At 32.7% G+C, this 16,167-nt stretch overlaps 1 protein-coding gene across 3 annotated transcripts in view; it reads left to right on the forward strand.

The window, feature by feature from the left end:
• STRN (striatin) overlaps nucleotides 1–16,167 on the forward strand; it is a 127,751-nt gene that overhangs the window by 69,901 nt on the left and 41,683 nt on the right. For all 3 annotated transcript variants that reach the window (XM_079109594.1, XM_079109595.1, XM_079109596.1), the window contains exons 3-6: nucleotides 1,868–1,941; nucleotides 8,108–8,186; nucleotides 10,601–10,768; nucleotides 13,141–13,276. In XM_079109594.1, the coding sequence (XP_078965720.1) occupies nucleotides 1,868–1,941; nucleotides 8,108–8,186; nucleotides 10,601–10,768; nucleotides 13,141–13,276 (457 nt within the window). The remainder of the gene's footprint in view (nucleotides 1–1,867; nucleotides 1,942–8,107; nucleotides 8,187–10,600; nucleotides 10,769–13,140; nucleotides 13,277–16,167) is intronic.

A 16,167-nucleotide genomic window follows, 5' to 3' on the forward strand; every position in this document is an offset into this window, starting at 1 on the left:
AACATTATTATAAATATGTTGAAATAGATTTGGAAAAATGTGTCTGGTGATAATCTTTCTGATTGAGAGACAAGACATGGGGAATAGAATTCCCCAGTACCACAAAAACAATTGCGACACTGGAAATAGAAATAACTTGGACCAAACATATTTACTAAAAATAAAAAAATAGATACATACAGTTAATTAATCAAATAAGAACAAAAATAGCTCCCTTCCGCTTTAATTTACTGATTTCCTTCCAAAGACAATCTATTAGCTGATGGCTTATCCATCATACATCTTTCCAAAATACTCTGTGCATGTGAAATATTCTCTCTCTTTCTCATACAAACACACATACTCAAATCACATCTCATATGGAGGCATGTTATACATAATATTTTATATCTTTTATTTTTGCTTAAGCTTAGAGATCAGTTTGAATTAGTACAGAAATATTCTTTCTTGTTTACTTTTTCTTCCTTCTTAATGGGTTACATGTTATTACAAAACCTTTTATACAAATACAAGGTATAAAGACAAATAAGAAATACTCATGTACCCAGCATTAGTTGCCTATAATTTTTATAGGTTTTCTTAAGACTCTTCTTTATATAAAACTGGCAAATAAAAATTAAAAACCTTTGATTTTTCTAACTGCAAAATGAGTATTATTGCAAAATAATCATGAAAGATTTGAGTAATTTATATATCTGAGCAAATAATTGTCATTTCCTTTATACTTTGAATTACTAAAAAACCTTATAAATGCTCCAATTTGTGTGTGTGTGTGTGTGTGTGTGTGTGTGTGTGTGTGTGTTGCTGGGGGTTGAACTCGGGGCCTTTTTGTGTATTGAGGCAAGAACTCTACCAACTGAGCTATATCCCCAGCCCTCCAGTTAGCTTTTTATAAAGAAAAAACTTTCCAATTTGACTATCTTATCCTTTTCTTCCTTCTGTAGTATTGTATTTCGTTTTTAAAATTATCATTTTATCATTGTTTATCTTAAAACAATTAGTATTTAAAAGTGGCCTCAATATTTTGGGGAGAAAATAAGTCAAAATATATAAGTAAATAATCAGATATGACCATTTTTTAATTATCCTTTTTAAAATTTCTCTATCTGGATTATTTTTCTAGTCTCATGGTTAGATCTGACATGGTTAAATGAGATGGCTAAATCTCACTAACCAGAAATAACAACATTCTGTTAACTTTTAAAAGGAAGCAGTCTTCCCATTGACAGTTCTGAGTAAAAGACAAAGGAAAAAAAATCGTTGACTTGACTAAGAAAAAAAAATTATTCATTACTACTAGAATGTCCTATTCAATACTGATGATTTGGGCTGTTTTTGCTTCCTGTCAATGGTTCACCATAAGTATACATGGCAAATTGTAATTATGTGGCAAAGCACATCATATTCTAGATTACTGTCCTTTCAAAACAAAACAAAACAAAACAAAACACTCGGTTTTGAGAAAAGTTAATAAGTTTGTTTCATAGTCCAAACCCTTTTTTTTTTGTTTGTTTTGTTTTTTTTACTGCTTTGGATTTACAGTAAAGTTTGACTTGGAGTCATCAAGATAATTTGAATACTATAGAAACTAGAATGTTAGATTGTTCCTTTGAAATTACAGGGAGATTTATGATTCCTAGTGTTATTCCTTAGTTATAACGACACTGGTGTTATAACAAAAATAAAAAAGGCAAATGTTTTTGTATTAAATTAGACTTTGACACCATGGAAGACTTTTAGCCTTTGAAGATTTTAGAAGTGTTAAGCCAGGACTACCACATACTGATAACTGCTTGTTATATAACTTGAACTAAAGTTCATTTAAATGTGTTTCAAGTTGTTTGATAATTTCTCATTTCTTTTTTAGAGCCAAATACCATAAGTTAAAATATGGAACAGAATTGAATCAAGGCGATATGAAGCCTCCAAGCTATGATTCTGGTAAGTTAATTTTAAAGGAAGCTTGAATAATAAAAAGAAGTTAATGACTAATATTTTGTAACAACAACATTTATAACTATGATTTAATTTCTAATTATTTGCATGTTTTTCTGACCCACTAATCTGTTGGCACTAATCATTTTGTATTGTATCGATCATTTCCCATCACCTTCCTTCCTTTTCTCTCTTCCCCTTTCTTTTAGTTTCCCATTTTCTGCTTATGTTCTACACTTACTGGAAGTTTCAGACTTCATGGGGGTAATATGCATCAACATAACCTTGTCTTTCTGGGTCCTTCTAGTATTAATGGGAACTTTGAGGTACACAGTAAAGTACATGATGCTCTTGAAATCCTGAGAAAGAGTAAGAACTATAAAAGTAAGAGATTTCTTTTTTAAAGCACATGGGAATTCCTAATCCCTTAAACCTGATTGCTCAGTTTCAGACTGTTGTGGACTTCCTCACCCACAAAAATTCTATCCTATAAGCAGAATATGTTTTAATAGGTGAAACATTTATCTTTTTATATCATTTCTTCTTTTTCTTTCCCCTACCTTCCTCTTCAACCAACAAATAATATAAAATAGTACTTGTAAACAATATAGATATAATTCACTTATTAGTAGGTATAAGGGAAAGTGAGAAAAAATGTTCACAAGTTATCACATGGGTGAATTTTTAGCATAATTTCAGATTAAATTCCTCAGTCAAATATCTAAGGATTTTTTTCTTTCCTCCACATTTCAAGTACTGAAGATTTTAACTGTAATTCATATCACTTTCTGAAATGTCTACCTGTGCTAGGGGCTTTGGAAACTATATTTTTATTTACATTTGTTCAATTTAGTTATACATGACAGTAGAATGTATTTGGGGGGTGGGGAGGATGGGTACCAGAGATTGAACTCAGGGGCACTCAACCACTGAGCCACATCCCCAGCCCTGTTTTGTATTTTATTTGGAAACTCAGTTTCACTGAGTTACATAGCACCTTGCTTTTGCTGAGGCTGACTTTGAACTCATGATCCTCCAGACTCAGCCTCCCGAGCCACTAGGCTTACAGGCATTCACCACCACGCCTGGCTAATAGAATGTACTTTGACATATCATACATACATGGAGTATAACTTCCCAAACTTGTGGTTGTACATGATATGGAATTACACTGGTCGTGTATTCATATATGAACATACGAAAGTTATGTCTGATTCATTTTACTGTCTTTTTCATTCCCATCTTCTCTCCTTTCCCCCCATTCCTGCCGCCCCCAGTCTGGTGAACCCCCTCCCCGCCCACCTATTGTGAATCATCATCCTCATGTCAGAGAGAACATTCAGCCTTTGGTTTTGGGGGATTGGTTATTTCACTTAGCATGATAGCCACCAGTTCCATTCATTTACCCACAAATGCCATAATTTCATTCTTCTTAAGCTGAGTAAAATTCCATTGTGTACATGTACCACATTTTCTTTATCCATTCATCTGTTGAAGGACACCCAGGTTGGATCCATAGCTTAGCTGTTGTGAATTGAGCTGCTATAAACATTTATAAGTGTTTATAAGTCCTTTGGGTATATGCCAAGGAGGTTCTATTCCAAGGAGAAACTATAATTCTTAAAATAGTTACTCAATAAACAAAATATTGTCATTTCATGTGTGTGTAATTTTAACTCAGAGAAGTGGATAGACTTTCCAAAATTCACACACCCATTAAGTGATGAAGTGTAGAACTAAATCCAGGTCTACCTGAAAAGAAAACTCATAAGGACTACTTTAAAGTCAGAAGAAAGATCATGAGAGTAGAAACCAAGAGAAGAGAGAGTTCCAAAAGGAAGGACTGTTCATCACTGCTGATGAATTCCTAAAGTGCTAAAGACTTATCTGTAGGATTTAGTGGTACACAGGTCATTCAGTGGGTCACTGAGAACATAATTGGAAGCAGTTTTAAGAGACAGGTGAGGACAAAATCAAAGATATAAGTACAAAGTGAAGACCAAGTGTAGTCAGCTTTTAGGAAGCTTAGGTTATGAAAGTGAAGAACGTCTGAAGGGCAGTACCTAAAAGCATACCTGACGTCAGGGATACTTTTTGTGTTGGTGGTAGAGTGAGGTTCATAAGTAAGGAGCCAATAAAAGGAAAGGGTGGGTATCCTCAGATTAGGAAGAAATGACTGGGATTGGATTCTGAACATAACTGCAGACACATTTTTTACTAAGAGAAACAGAAAGTTAACAGATTTATAAGTTTGAGTTTCACTTTGGTGGGTATTTAAGGGAATGGCCTCTTGATAGCTTTATGTATGAGACATTATCTACAAAGAGTCAATCAGACTTTAGGAAAAGCAGAGGAGGTTTATAATACTGTTTGTGAAGAGGAAGACATGCACTAGGGGTTAGTAGGATTGAGAAAAACTAAGGCTTTGGTTGAGTTATTTAGTTGCAAAAGTAAATTCTCTTTAAAGAGATTTAAATAATAATATGAAAAATATATTTCTGGTATGATTCCTTTGTATAGGTTTGTATTTCCATCTGGTATCATTTTTCTTCTGCCTTAAAGACTTCTTTTAGCATATCTTATAATATGGGATACTGGCAAGAAGCTTTTTCCAGCTTTTACATATCTGAAAAAGTTTTATTTTGCTCACTATCATTGTTTCTAATAATATGTCTGCTGTTTTTTTTCATCTTTGTTCCTCTGGATATAATGTACCCTTTTTTTCTGACTGCTTTTAAGATTTTCTCTTTATCATTGGTTCTTAACTTTTTTTTTTTTTTTTTTTTAAACTAAGGAATGAACCTAGGGCCTTGCATATGCTAGGGAAATGCTATACCACTGAACAACATCCCAGCCATTTTGTTTTATTTTATTTTGAGACGAGTCTCACAAAGTTGCCAAAGCTGGCCTTGAATTTAGGCTCCTCCTGCTTCAGCCTCCCAAGTAGCTGGGATTATAGACATGTGCCACACACTTGGCTCTAAAAGCTTATTATGATGTTCTTTACTGTAGTTACTTCTACCCATAATGTTTCTTAGGTTTGGGGTTTGATGAGTTTCTTGGACCTGTGGGTTTATAGTTTTTATGAAATCTGGGACCTTCTGGTTATTTTTTCTTCCATACTGTCTTTGTTTCTCCTCCCTGTGTTATAAACTAGAAATATTTTTTCAAGGCAGCAAGTAGCTGGGACAATCATAAGGTTCATCCCTTTGCTTGCCTTCTTTCAAGTATCACTATCTTTTGTTTTCTGATGGCCAGTGTTTTGGAAACCATTTTTGATTTGTTTCTGTTTATTTATTGGTACTAGGGATTAAACCTATGGGTGCTTAACCACTGAGTCACATCCTCAGCCGTTTTCATTGTTTATTTTGAAACAGGGCCTTGCTAAGTTACTTAGGGACCCACTAAATGACTGAGGCTGACTTCAAACTTGTGATTCTCTTACTGGCTCATTTGTTTCAGGCAGAAGGGTAAATCCAGTTCCTGTTATGCCAACTCTACTAGGTGTAGCAGTCATATTATCAAGAAATTAAACTATGAGCTACTTTATTTATTGATTTATTTTGGTACTGGAGATTGAACCCAGGTGCACATTACATCTGAGCTACGTTTCCAGTCCTTTTTATTTTTTCGAAACATGGTCTCACTAAATTGCTGAGTCTGGCCTTGAACTTGTGATCCTTCTGACTTAGCCTCCTGAGTTGCCAGGATTGCAGGTGTTCTTCACTGTTTCAGAGCTACTTTAAAATCCTTACTTTTATGTAAAGCTACTTTTTGAACTTGGTAAGGCAAGAATGAATCTGATACTTGATAATTACTAGAAAGAATTATTAACTTGGCCTAGCTATGTTTGAATAAGAGTAATTTGTCTTTTAAGAAGATGGAAGTGCATTCTTTTCTGATTTGTTTTAATTTACTTTTTATTAAGGTATAAATAAGTACAGTAAAATTTATCATCTTGTGTTTTCACAAACACATAGTCTTATAACTATTTTTCTTTGTAATCAAACTTTCCTTCCCTGCTAATCTACTGGCAACCACTAATCCATTTTTATACTTTTACCTTTTTCAGAAATCATATGAATTAAAATAAATCTCACAGAATATAGCTAGTGTGTGTGTGTGTCTGTGTGTGTGTGTGTGTTTGTGTGTGTGGTGCTAGGGATTGAACTCAGGGTCTCATGCATGCTAGGTAAGTGCTCTACCACTGAGCCACATCCCTAGCGCAGAAGATAGCCTTTTGATCTTGCTTCATTCACTTCACCTAATGCATTTGAGAATCATCCATGTTGGGTGTGTATCAGTAGTTTGTTCCTTGTTCTTATTGAGTAATATTGCATCGAATTAATGTACCACACTTGCATAACATCATTAGCTGTCAAAGTAGGACATTGAATATATCTGAGGATGGCATAGAAAAGATTTAGGCCTGTTCTAATAGAAGATTAAATGACCTTAACATTTCTTTTCACATCTGAAAATTTTAAAGTCTTGAAGAGCCAATGTAAATTTTCTTACTTGGCATGTACAGGTTATTCAATTGACCAAATGGTATAAATTGTAACATAATTATGTTGAATATGCAAATTAATGGAACCATATAATTTTTTTCTTTCCACATTTTTAATTGGTGCATTTTATTTGTAAATAATGATGGAATTTGTTGTTATATGATCATACATGCACACAATATGACAATATAATTGGCTAAATTCATTCCTGAGCATTCCCCCTACTCCTGTATCATTTTTCCCTTAGTATTGGGACATTATCACCCCCCACAGTACACCCTCTTTCAAGTTATCCCAAAGTAATCTTTGTTTCAGAGTTAATTTATTTAATCTCTCTTATTTTCTTTCTTCCACACTCACCTCCAATCTACTACTATTTCATTGAAGAACCATAAAACTTTATGAATTATTTTAGGAAAAAAACAGAACACTAGATATGATTCTTACTTTTATTCACATATTTCTCCAATTTTCTATCATTGTAGTAATAATATGTGGAAGAAAATGCTAGAGGGAATCAGGAAGGATTTCAACACTTACAACTGTGTTTTCAAGAAATCTGAAAATTATTCTCTAAAACTCAGTTTTCTCAAGATAGGGATAAACATGAATCTTTTGAGTTTGTCAGAATTGAAAGAGAAGGAGCTGGGCTAGTGGCATATGCTTATAATCAGCTACTCAGGCGACTGAGGCAGGAAGAGTGCAGGTTTGGGACCAGCCCCAGCAACTTATCAGGCCCTGTCCAAAAATTAAAAAATAAAAGATACTGGGGACATAGCTCAGTGGAAGAGTACCCCTGGGTTCAGTCCCCAGTACCACTTAAAAAAAAAAAAAAAAAAAAAAAAAAAAAAAGAGATAACGTACATATTTTTAACATAGTGTTGGGAACATGGTAAGTATGCACTAAATGCTTAATTTTAAAAAATGTGAAACAATTTCTTTGTTCCTCTTATAACTCCTCTTGAAAAAGATTTTATAAAGAGCAGCAATTTCATTTTGATCAAGAACTGATAAAAAAAATCAAGAACTGATAAAACAAAGTTGTTTTTTTTTTTTTTTTTTTTTTTTTTTTAATATTCTGAAATTTGAGCCATAGTCTACTTTGGAACTTCTTTGGCTTAGTCTTATCATAGAGAAAGCTCTTTTAATTAATCTTTCTGAAATGATTCAGCTTGTACATAATGATGATTTTAAGCTTTAAGAGTTAAAAGAGGTTTTTCATTCAAGAATGTCATTGAAAGAATACTTGAAATTTTCATTTAATAACTTGTGAAGGAAACAGATTTGAATTAAGGTTATTTCTTAGGATATCTGCTCTTTACCAAGTTAGATTTTTGGTCTCATTCCTAGATATTTTGTTCTAGCTATAATGTGATACCTAACACTTATATTTGACTCTCACTGTGTGTGACTTGATTGAATAGGTCTTTGTCCTAGAGGAAAATTCTCAGCCTAGCTAAAAGGGAAAATGTCTTTATATTCTACTATTCTAATGGGAATCCAGTAGCAATAATTAATTTATGTTAAAGTTTTATCATGAAAATTCAAGTTAAAAACATTTTAATTGTCCTAAAACATACATAAGTGTTTAGTGGATATTTATAGAGATGCCCTCTAATATGTAAAACAAGTCAGTTTTATTCTGGCTTAATATATTTCAGATGAAGGTAATGAAACAGAAGTGCAGCCACAACAGAATAGCCAATTAATGTGGAAGCAAGGTCGACAACTACTCAGACAGTAAGTATCCCACAGTCAATCTTATCAGTAGTTGAAGATGAGAAGCATTTTCGTGAGATTTTTTTATTTTTTGTATTTTCGATTCAATAGGATGTTTATTTCTTGTATTTTATTACTGCTTTGAAAAAGCTTAATTGAATTGCTGTATCATTTTCATATTAAACATTTTTTCCCCTTTTTATTTTTGTTTGTAGTACTGGGGATTGAACCCAGGAATGCTTTACTACTGGGCTACTCCCCAGCCCTTTTTATTTTTTAATTTTGAGAGATTCTTTCTAAGTTGCAGAGACTGGCCTCAAACTTTTGATCTTCCTGCCTCAGTTTCCTGAGTTGCTGGAATTACAGGTGTGGACCATAGCACTCATTCCTGGTATACGATGTATATAACTAAAAGAATTCTGTACCCTTATTCTTATTGTATCATCTGTGCAAGCATATACTTATATTTCAATATAAGGCCAATCAGTGTTTTCTTGTACTTGTTTGTTAATTTAAAAAATTTTTTATTTATTTATCTTTTTGGGGTGCTGGGGATCGAACCCAGGACCTTGTGCTTACAAGGCAAGCACTCTGCCAACTGAGCTACCTCCCCAGCCCCGTAAAAATTTTATCTTAAGTAATTTGTTGAACAACTTGAATTCTTAGATTTTGCAAATTCTGCCTAGTATAAGCTTTCTCCTACAAAATGTTTATCTGAGACTATATAGGAGAAACAGTTCAGTTGAGGTTTTGGTGTCAAGTGGTAGACCAACTCATTATCTCAGTGCCTGGTCCTTGTATACCACCTTTGAAACTGGTATTCACATTTAGGCCAGAGTAAAATTAAATATGCTGCCTGTTTGGGACTTTTGAGGTTGCTTCCACAGTGGATGAATTCTAGCCATTCCTTTTGACTGCAGGAAGGTAATATTACAAAATAGAGATATTATAAAATCTCTATTGTTTATTTAGACAAAATTAGAAAACAATGAATCCTTACTAATATTTCAGTGAATTTTCATTATTGTCTTCACTTTGGTTTGAAATATGACTTATGTATTTTGATTTTTTTGAATAGGAAGTTGTCTTAAAATGCTGATTTTTTTTAAATGAGAAATGATTTCATATTGAAGTATCGAAGAAATATTTTTGAAAATTTAAAAAGAGCTCTAATCTTCTTAGATTATAGGTGACATTTTATCAGTTACAAAATAATTATTAGTAAACCAATTTACATATGGCTAAAGCAGTTTTGAAACATATTTAGAATGTGGTTTTGTTGCCAAAGTGAGGTACACATCAAATATTATTTGCTAAAAATAAAAAAGTACATTCTTGTAGTAGTCTATAATGACAACTGATTCAATTCAGAAAAGTTGGAAATTTATTATTTTAATCAAAACTCTTCTATATATATTCATTGGGATTGAAAATGAGCATCTTGATTTGATAAGATACACTTATTCCATTTGATCATATATCTTTCTGCTCTAACAACTTTTGAATCCAAATCTTGAAATAAACTGAACTTAATAGTATCTTGTTAAGCTTTGTTTTCTTTCATGCAGTAGACTCCATATCAACATGTATTAATGCCTAATAGTTTTCTATTTTTTATTAATGGCATTTGCCTTTTCCGTGGTCCTGCCCCTACCATTTGATCTTTTTTTAAAATTAACTGATGTTAAATAGGTATTCAAGTGCTTTCTGTATGCCAGGAACAGTATTAGCTGTATCCGTTTTCAGGGAAAGGAAACTCAGGTTTGGGAGAGTTAGTTATATGGCAAATAAGTGGCAGAAATGGGTGTAAGACCTAGATCTAACTCAACACAAAGCCCGTGCTCTTTTTCTCTGTGTTGCTGCCTTTCTGCAACATGCATGAATTCACACGCATGGTCCACATACCCCATATTCCACAATTTAATTATGATTTATTCTTATTTTAGTTATTTCAGCATAGATTCTTCTATTCTGCAGAGCTCTTGGGAAAATCTATGTTCTTATATATTGTGGAGGAAACCAAATGTACTAGAGACATTCTAGAGCTCACGGTTGATCCATGACAACTTACATTTGAAGTATTAAAAAACATTGGAATCACTATTCAAAAATAGCAATTTGGTAGAGTTTGGTAGTGAACTTGCTCTGATCCTGCCTAAAGGAAAGAATGTGCTATGAAATATTAAGGAGCAGTTTCTTCCTGGTATAAATGTAATGAATGGTGTATTGTATAGTTGACTTTCTCAGTGACTGTAGAGGCTGGTACTGCAGGAGACAGCTCCATCTGCAGCTGGAATATTATTGACAGATCTTATTAGCATAGTACTGTTAGGACTTCTGTAAGCAGTGTATTAGAAGAAATACTTTTATTTACACATTAGATTTTAGAATACTGATTCTTGGATGACTGAATTGTAAGGATCCTCTTTACACAGGTATCTTCAGGAGGTGGGTTACACAGATACTATTCTAGATGTGAAATCTAAACGAGTACGAGCTTTGTTGGGCTTTTCAAGTGATGTCACTGACAGGGAAGATGACAAAAATCAGGATTCAGTTCTAAATGGCACAGAGGCTGAAGTTAAAGAGACAGCAATGATTGGGTAAGTGTTTTCTCTGGAGAGTATTTCAGTTGAAACTTTAGTTCACGTTTAATATTTTTGATTTTGAAATATTACATTTTTAGGTGGGATTTAGAAATAATAAACTTAAAGTTTCATTTGGTTAGAAGGCAACTCAGGGATTGAAGTTATTATTTGTGACTATTTTAGTTCAAGAATGTAATTTTATATTTAGGATATTTTATTTGCTTGAGATTTATGTATTTAATATAGTTTTTTAATATCTTGAAGTTTAATCAACTACTATTAGAACCTCATAAAATATTTTGTTTTGAAATGCAGTACTAATGTGTATGAATGAAATTTCATTATGAGTGATCCTGAAATCATAAAAATACCTCAAAATCCTTTAGAGGAAACCTTTTTTAACCACTTTTGTTTATGTAATAATGATGTAACTCATCTTTTCTTTGATGTAAAGTCTCTATTTTAAATATGCATATTAATTGGTAGATTGAAAGATTTAATAACTGAAATATTTTATTTTCCTTATTGGACCATGTTATTATACAATTTTATGTAATTCTACTTAAATGAACACTAACAATTCAATATAGTGATTCTTCTTTATTGGAAAAAAATTTGCTATGATTCTTAGTTGTTTCAAAACCTAAGATTCTCTGAAAGTCTTAAGTGTGATGATACTGCGTTTAACTCATGTTTAGACTGGAAGAATGGTTTTAATTGAATGCTGTAAATTTTCTAATAAGAGCATAGTTCCTGTTCTTTGGAATATAAACTAAAATTATAAGATTAGCTAAAGCTTCAAGATAGGAATTTTATAAACAAATGTCTTTGAAGCCTTCTTAAAAGTATTCATTAATAATTAAGAATGTATTAACTTATATTTACAAATAAAAGTATAGAGTCTTTCTCTTTGTAGACATAGATCACATAGGCATTATTCTTCATTGTGTTTTTACCTTTTAAATTAACCTAAGTAATTATGTTAACTTTGACAACATAAATTTTTTTTTTTTTTTGCGGTGCTGGAGATTGAACCCAGGACGTTGTGCATGCAAGGCAGGCACTCTACCAACTGAGCTATATTCCCATCCCCAACATAAATATTTTTAGGCTCTGTAATGCATACTTGTAAAAAAACCTTTATAATGGCTTTCAGAAAAGATCACTCCATTGTTTGTTTTGTGTTTATCTTTTAAATTGACAAGGATATTTTTCTGAATTTGTCAGATTTCTGTAAAGAAAGAGAAAAGGGGAAAGAAATCAAAATTATAGCTCTCAGCAGATTTGAAATTAAAGATTTATTTGTTTTGAAAAAATTGCCTATAGTTGTGACTGTAGTTTTTTTTTGGGAAGATGCCTTCTCATCTAAAACATTTCCTATTGAGCTAGAGAGAAATCTTTCTGTTGTGGCCCTTAGGAAAGTGTTAACTAAATTTAGTTTGAGGGAGCTATATTCAGGTCTTATATTTGAAAATTTGGTCATTTCTAAAAGATGCATGCTTTACTTATCTACAGAATCAAATCTCATAATATTAACTTGACTAGTATATTGTCTTAAATAACTTTATTTGTACATTTGCTCTTTTTACCTCTGTTTAACAAAAGTCGAAATTGCATCAGAGAAAAATGACATAGTTTCTAGTTGCTTTCTTAGTTGTGAAAACTCATGTAAGAAGTTAATTGAAGAGTTGCAGAAAGAAAAAGGTAGAAAAAAAAACAGAGCTAGAGATAACGAGAAAAATATTTTCAAAAATACATGAAGGTTGATGGTAAGGATCAAAGCAATGCTGAATCTTGAGAGGGAGTTCTTTTTGGTAGATTACCACTAATCTTTTTTGTTTGTTTTGGTACTGGAATGCTTTTATCACTGAGCTATGTCCCAGTCCTTTTAATTTTGATATAGGTTCTTGCCAAGTTGCTTAGGACCTTCCTAAATTGCTGAGACTGCGATCTTCTTGCCTCAGCCTCCCAAATAGCTAGGATTACAATTGTGTGCCACTGTGCAAGACACAATCAGCCATTAAGATTAGTGCGCCAGGCCTCTTGGCACTGTAATCCCAGCAACTCACCATGCTGAGACAAGACGATCACAAGTTCAAAGCCAATCTCAGCACCAAATAAAAAATTCTAAAGGTCTTGGAACGTAATTCAGTGGTTAAGTGCACCTGGGTTCATTACCAGGTACCCCCCAAAAAAGATTGTACTTTTAAAAGAGTAGCCACTTCTAATATTGCTTTCTCAATCCATGGAATTGTAATAGATGAGAATCAATGTAATTTGGGAATTGTAATATAATATAAACAGAAGTTAATAAAACTTATCATGAATTAATTTTATGTTGAGGTTCAAAAGATTAACTGAACATGATTATTTGTGTTTTAAACCAGAAAATCCGAGTTAACAGATTCTGCCTCTGTGCTGGATAATTTCAAATTCCTTGAAAGTGCAGCTGCTGATTTTAGTGATGAAGATGAAGATGATGATATTGAGGGAAGAGAGAAAAGTGTCATTGATACTTCAACAGTGAGTTAGATAACTCAGATAATATATATTTTAAGGACTATAATGTTTACTTTAAAAATAATTCATATTCTTTAATGTAAACCTTTTACTTTTTTTCATGAATTTGGGGAAATTGGGAAGAGCTTTTGGTACTGATGTCAAATTCAAGAATGTTTAATATCAGAGTTTTCCCTTAAAAGACCTCACTTGAATTTTTTGTTAATTTATTGAATATGACATTTTATAGAACTGATGAATATAACAAAAATAATAGATGTGTGTTATATGTAGCATTACAATCTTATTATAATGTAATTGGCTGTTATAAGACAGTAGAACTGACTGATATATCATGGTGCCTAACATCAGCTGAGATGCAGTTTTTGTCTCTCTTGGGAGGTTTGCTTTGGTAGACCAGGCCTATAGACTTCTAGGACTCTTCCACTGGATTTCTTCAAAATGTTTAGGATTCTTCTATAGTTTTGTTCAGATCTTTATAAATTTATTAACTTTCTCCTAGCAATTTCCTAGAATAAGAGTTGTCTGTAAATTTCTATTTCTTCCTTCTCTTTCCTTCTCCATTTTCTTCCCTCTTTGATTATGATTCCTCCTTCCCTGTCTCTTCCCCTTTTTCTTCTATCCCCATTACTTTTTCTCCACTTCTCCTACCCCCTTTTCCCTTCTTTTACTTCCTCCTCTTTCATTTCAAAGTAGGAGATGAGGACATGCTTTGCTTTGTTTATGAAAATGTTTAAATTTCTTCTTTCACATATACTTATAATAAGAATAAAAAAGGAGGAAAGTAAAGAAATAGGAAGCAGACTGGACTTAGTGTTAAAATGCTTTCATTTAAATTCCAGGTCAGCCACTTAATTATGCTTTTAATGCTTCAGGCTTAGTTTTTGTGGTTTATAAAAATGAAGACTATAATAAATACCTAGAAGATTTTATGAGAAACAAGGACACTATGTATAAATGATAGGCTTAACTATAAAGTGTAACTTCTGTTTTTTATGCCTTCTGCTTCCTGAGCTCCATCAGGTGCTCAAATTATTCCTGCCAGATTATTGTTTCCCTGGGCCACTATGCAGGAGTGCTCTACTAATGTAGTCCTGTCATGGGTATTATTGGAACTTTGAATAGTCACTCAAACATTTTCTTATCCAAATGAGTAGTAATATAGCTTGTGTCTTAATTTACTATAGTAAAAAAGCCTAAACTTCTATGACATTTTTCTCTATTTCTGATCATCTGAGAGTTGTGTAACTCCTTGTGATTCCTGTGGGATAATTACACTGAAATATTACTTTCCTATCAGAATACCTTATTTATAGCTAAATGGTAAATATGATACTGTAAGTTTCTTTGTTATTGATCATATTTAAAATCTATAAACTGATTATTAAAACTTTTGAATTATCAGCCTAGAAATTTTTAAAAATAACCAGTTTGATTTCCTAATTCCTAACCATTTGAGGTTTTTCTGTTGTTGTTTGTTTTGGTACCAGGGATTGAACCCAGAGATGCTTAACCTGGGCCACATCCCCCCAGCCCTTTTTATTCTTTATTTTGAGACAGGGTCTCACTTAAGTTGCTTAGGGCCTTGCTAAATTGCTGAGGCTGGCTTTCAACTTAACTTGTGATCCTCCTACCTCAACCTCCCAAACCACTGGGATTACAGGTGTGCGCCACTGTACCCAGCCTTTTTTTTTTTTTTTTTTTTGTATTGTTGTTTTGTTTTTAAGTAATCAAATTGATAAATATTCTGTCTTCCAGTTAGTGTAGATCATAATAGTTCTGCGATCAAGCAATGAAGGTATATCTAATGTAGTTAAGAGACTTATCCCGTTTTAAATACTAGACCAAAAAGTCATAGTTTTTCAAGAAAAAATTTTCTTTCAAACATATAACTGATTTTAACAGTTTTGCTAATTTCTACATTATATTACACCGATTTTCACTGCTATAGTTTAATAGCTACATGCCAAGGATTTTAAAAATCAAACTTTGTGGTAGTGAATAAACTTGTCTTAGAAAATATGTTGTATTTTATGTAAACAAACAGAATGGTCAAAAATTATCCTATAGAACAAAAAGTTTTTTAAAATGTGTCATTTGCTTAATCAATATAGTTCAATAAATTCAACTAAGGAAATACTCCAAATAGCCAATTATTCCAGCCTCATTAAATAATCTTTATTTCTTATGTTCAGTTTTTATATATATCAGATCAGTTAAGACAGATTGGTTTCATCTTTAAGGCCAGCTTTGTTCCTTTTTAGTGGCTGTCTAGAATGCTGTATATGAAGGATTTCTGAGACTGTGTCTCATCTCTGATGTAAATTGCTTGTGATTGATAAATAATTCCACATATGAGAGTGGGAATAGGGCCACACAAGTCAGGTGTGTGTGTTTGCTAATTCTTAAGGTTTATTTCTGGACTTTCTAGTCTGTCCCTTTGATCTGTCACTGAACCTTTACAATTTTATGCCACTCAGAGGAACCCCGGGATAAAGTTTGATTAGATCATGCTATTTCTCTTTTGCATGAAGCAAGAAAACTGAAGTCTGGAGAAGCTGAGCTATTGTGTCATTTTATGGAAAGAAGCTGCAGACCAGTCGCCCTAATTTCTTTGGGCTTGTGTTGGTTGAGCCGGCCATAAATGAGATAATTCATAGAGAGTATAGATATTTTGGTCTCAGAAATCATCTCTGCATGCATTAATCTCAAATTTTAACCCTCTAACTGAATTTGTAATTCCATAGATACTTCCTTCTAAATATATAAAAATAAACATAACCCCTCTCATATTTGCAATTTAATCTTACTGGGGTTTTTGTTTTGTTCTGTTTTGGTGATACTGAACCCAGGAGCACTTTATCACTGATCTAAATCCCCAGGCCTTTCTGTTT

The sequence above is a fragment of the Sciurus vulgaris genome (assembly GCF_902686455.1).
Source record: "Sciurus vulgaris genome assembly, chromosome: 14".
Taxonomy (NCBI): domain Eukaryota; kingdom Metazoa; phylum Chordata; class Mammalia; order Rodentia; family Sciuridae; genus Sciurus; species Sciurus vulgaris.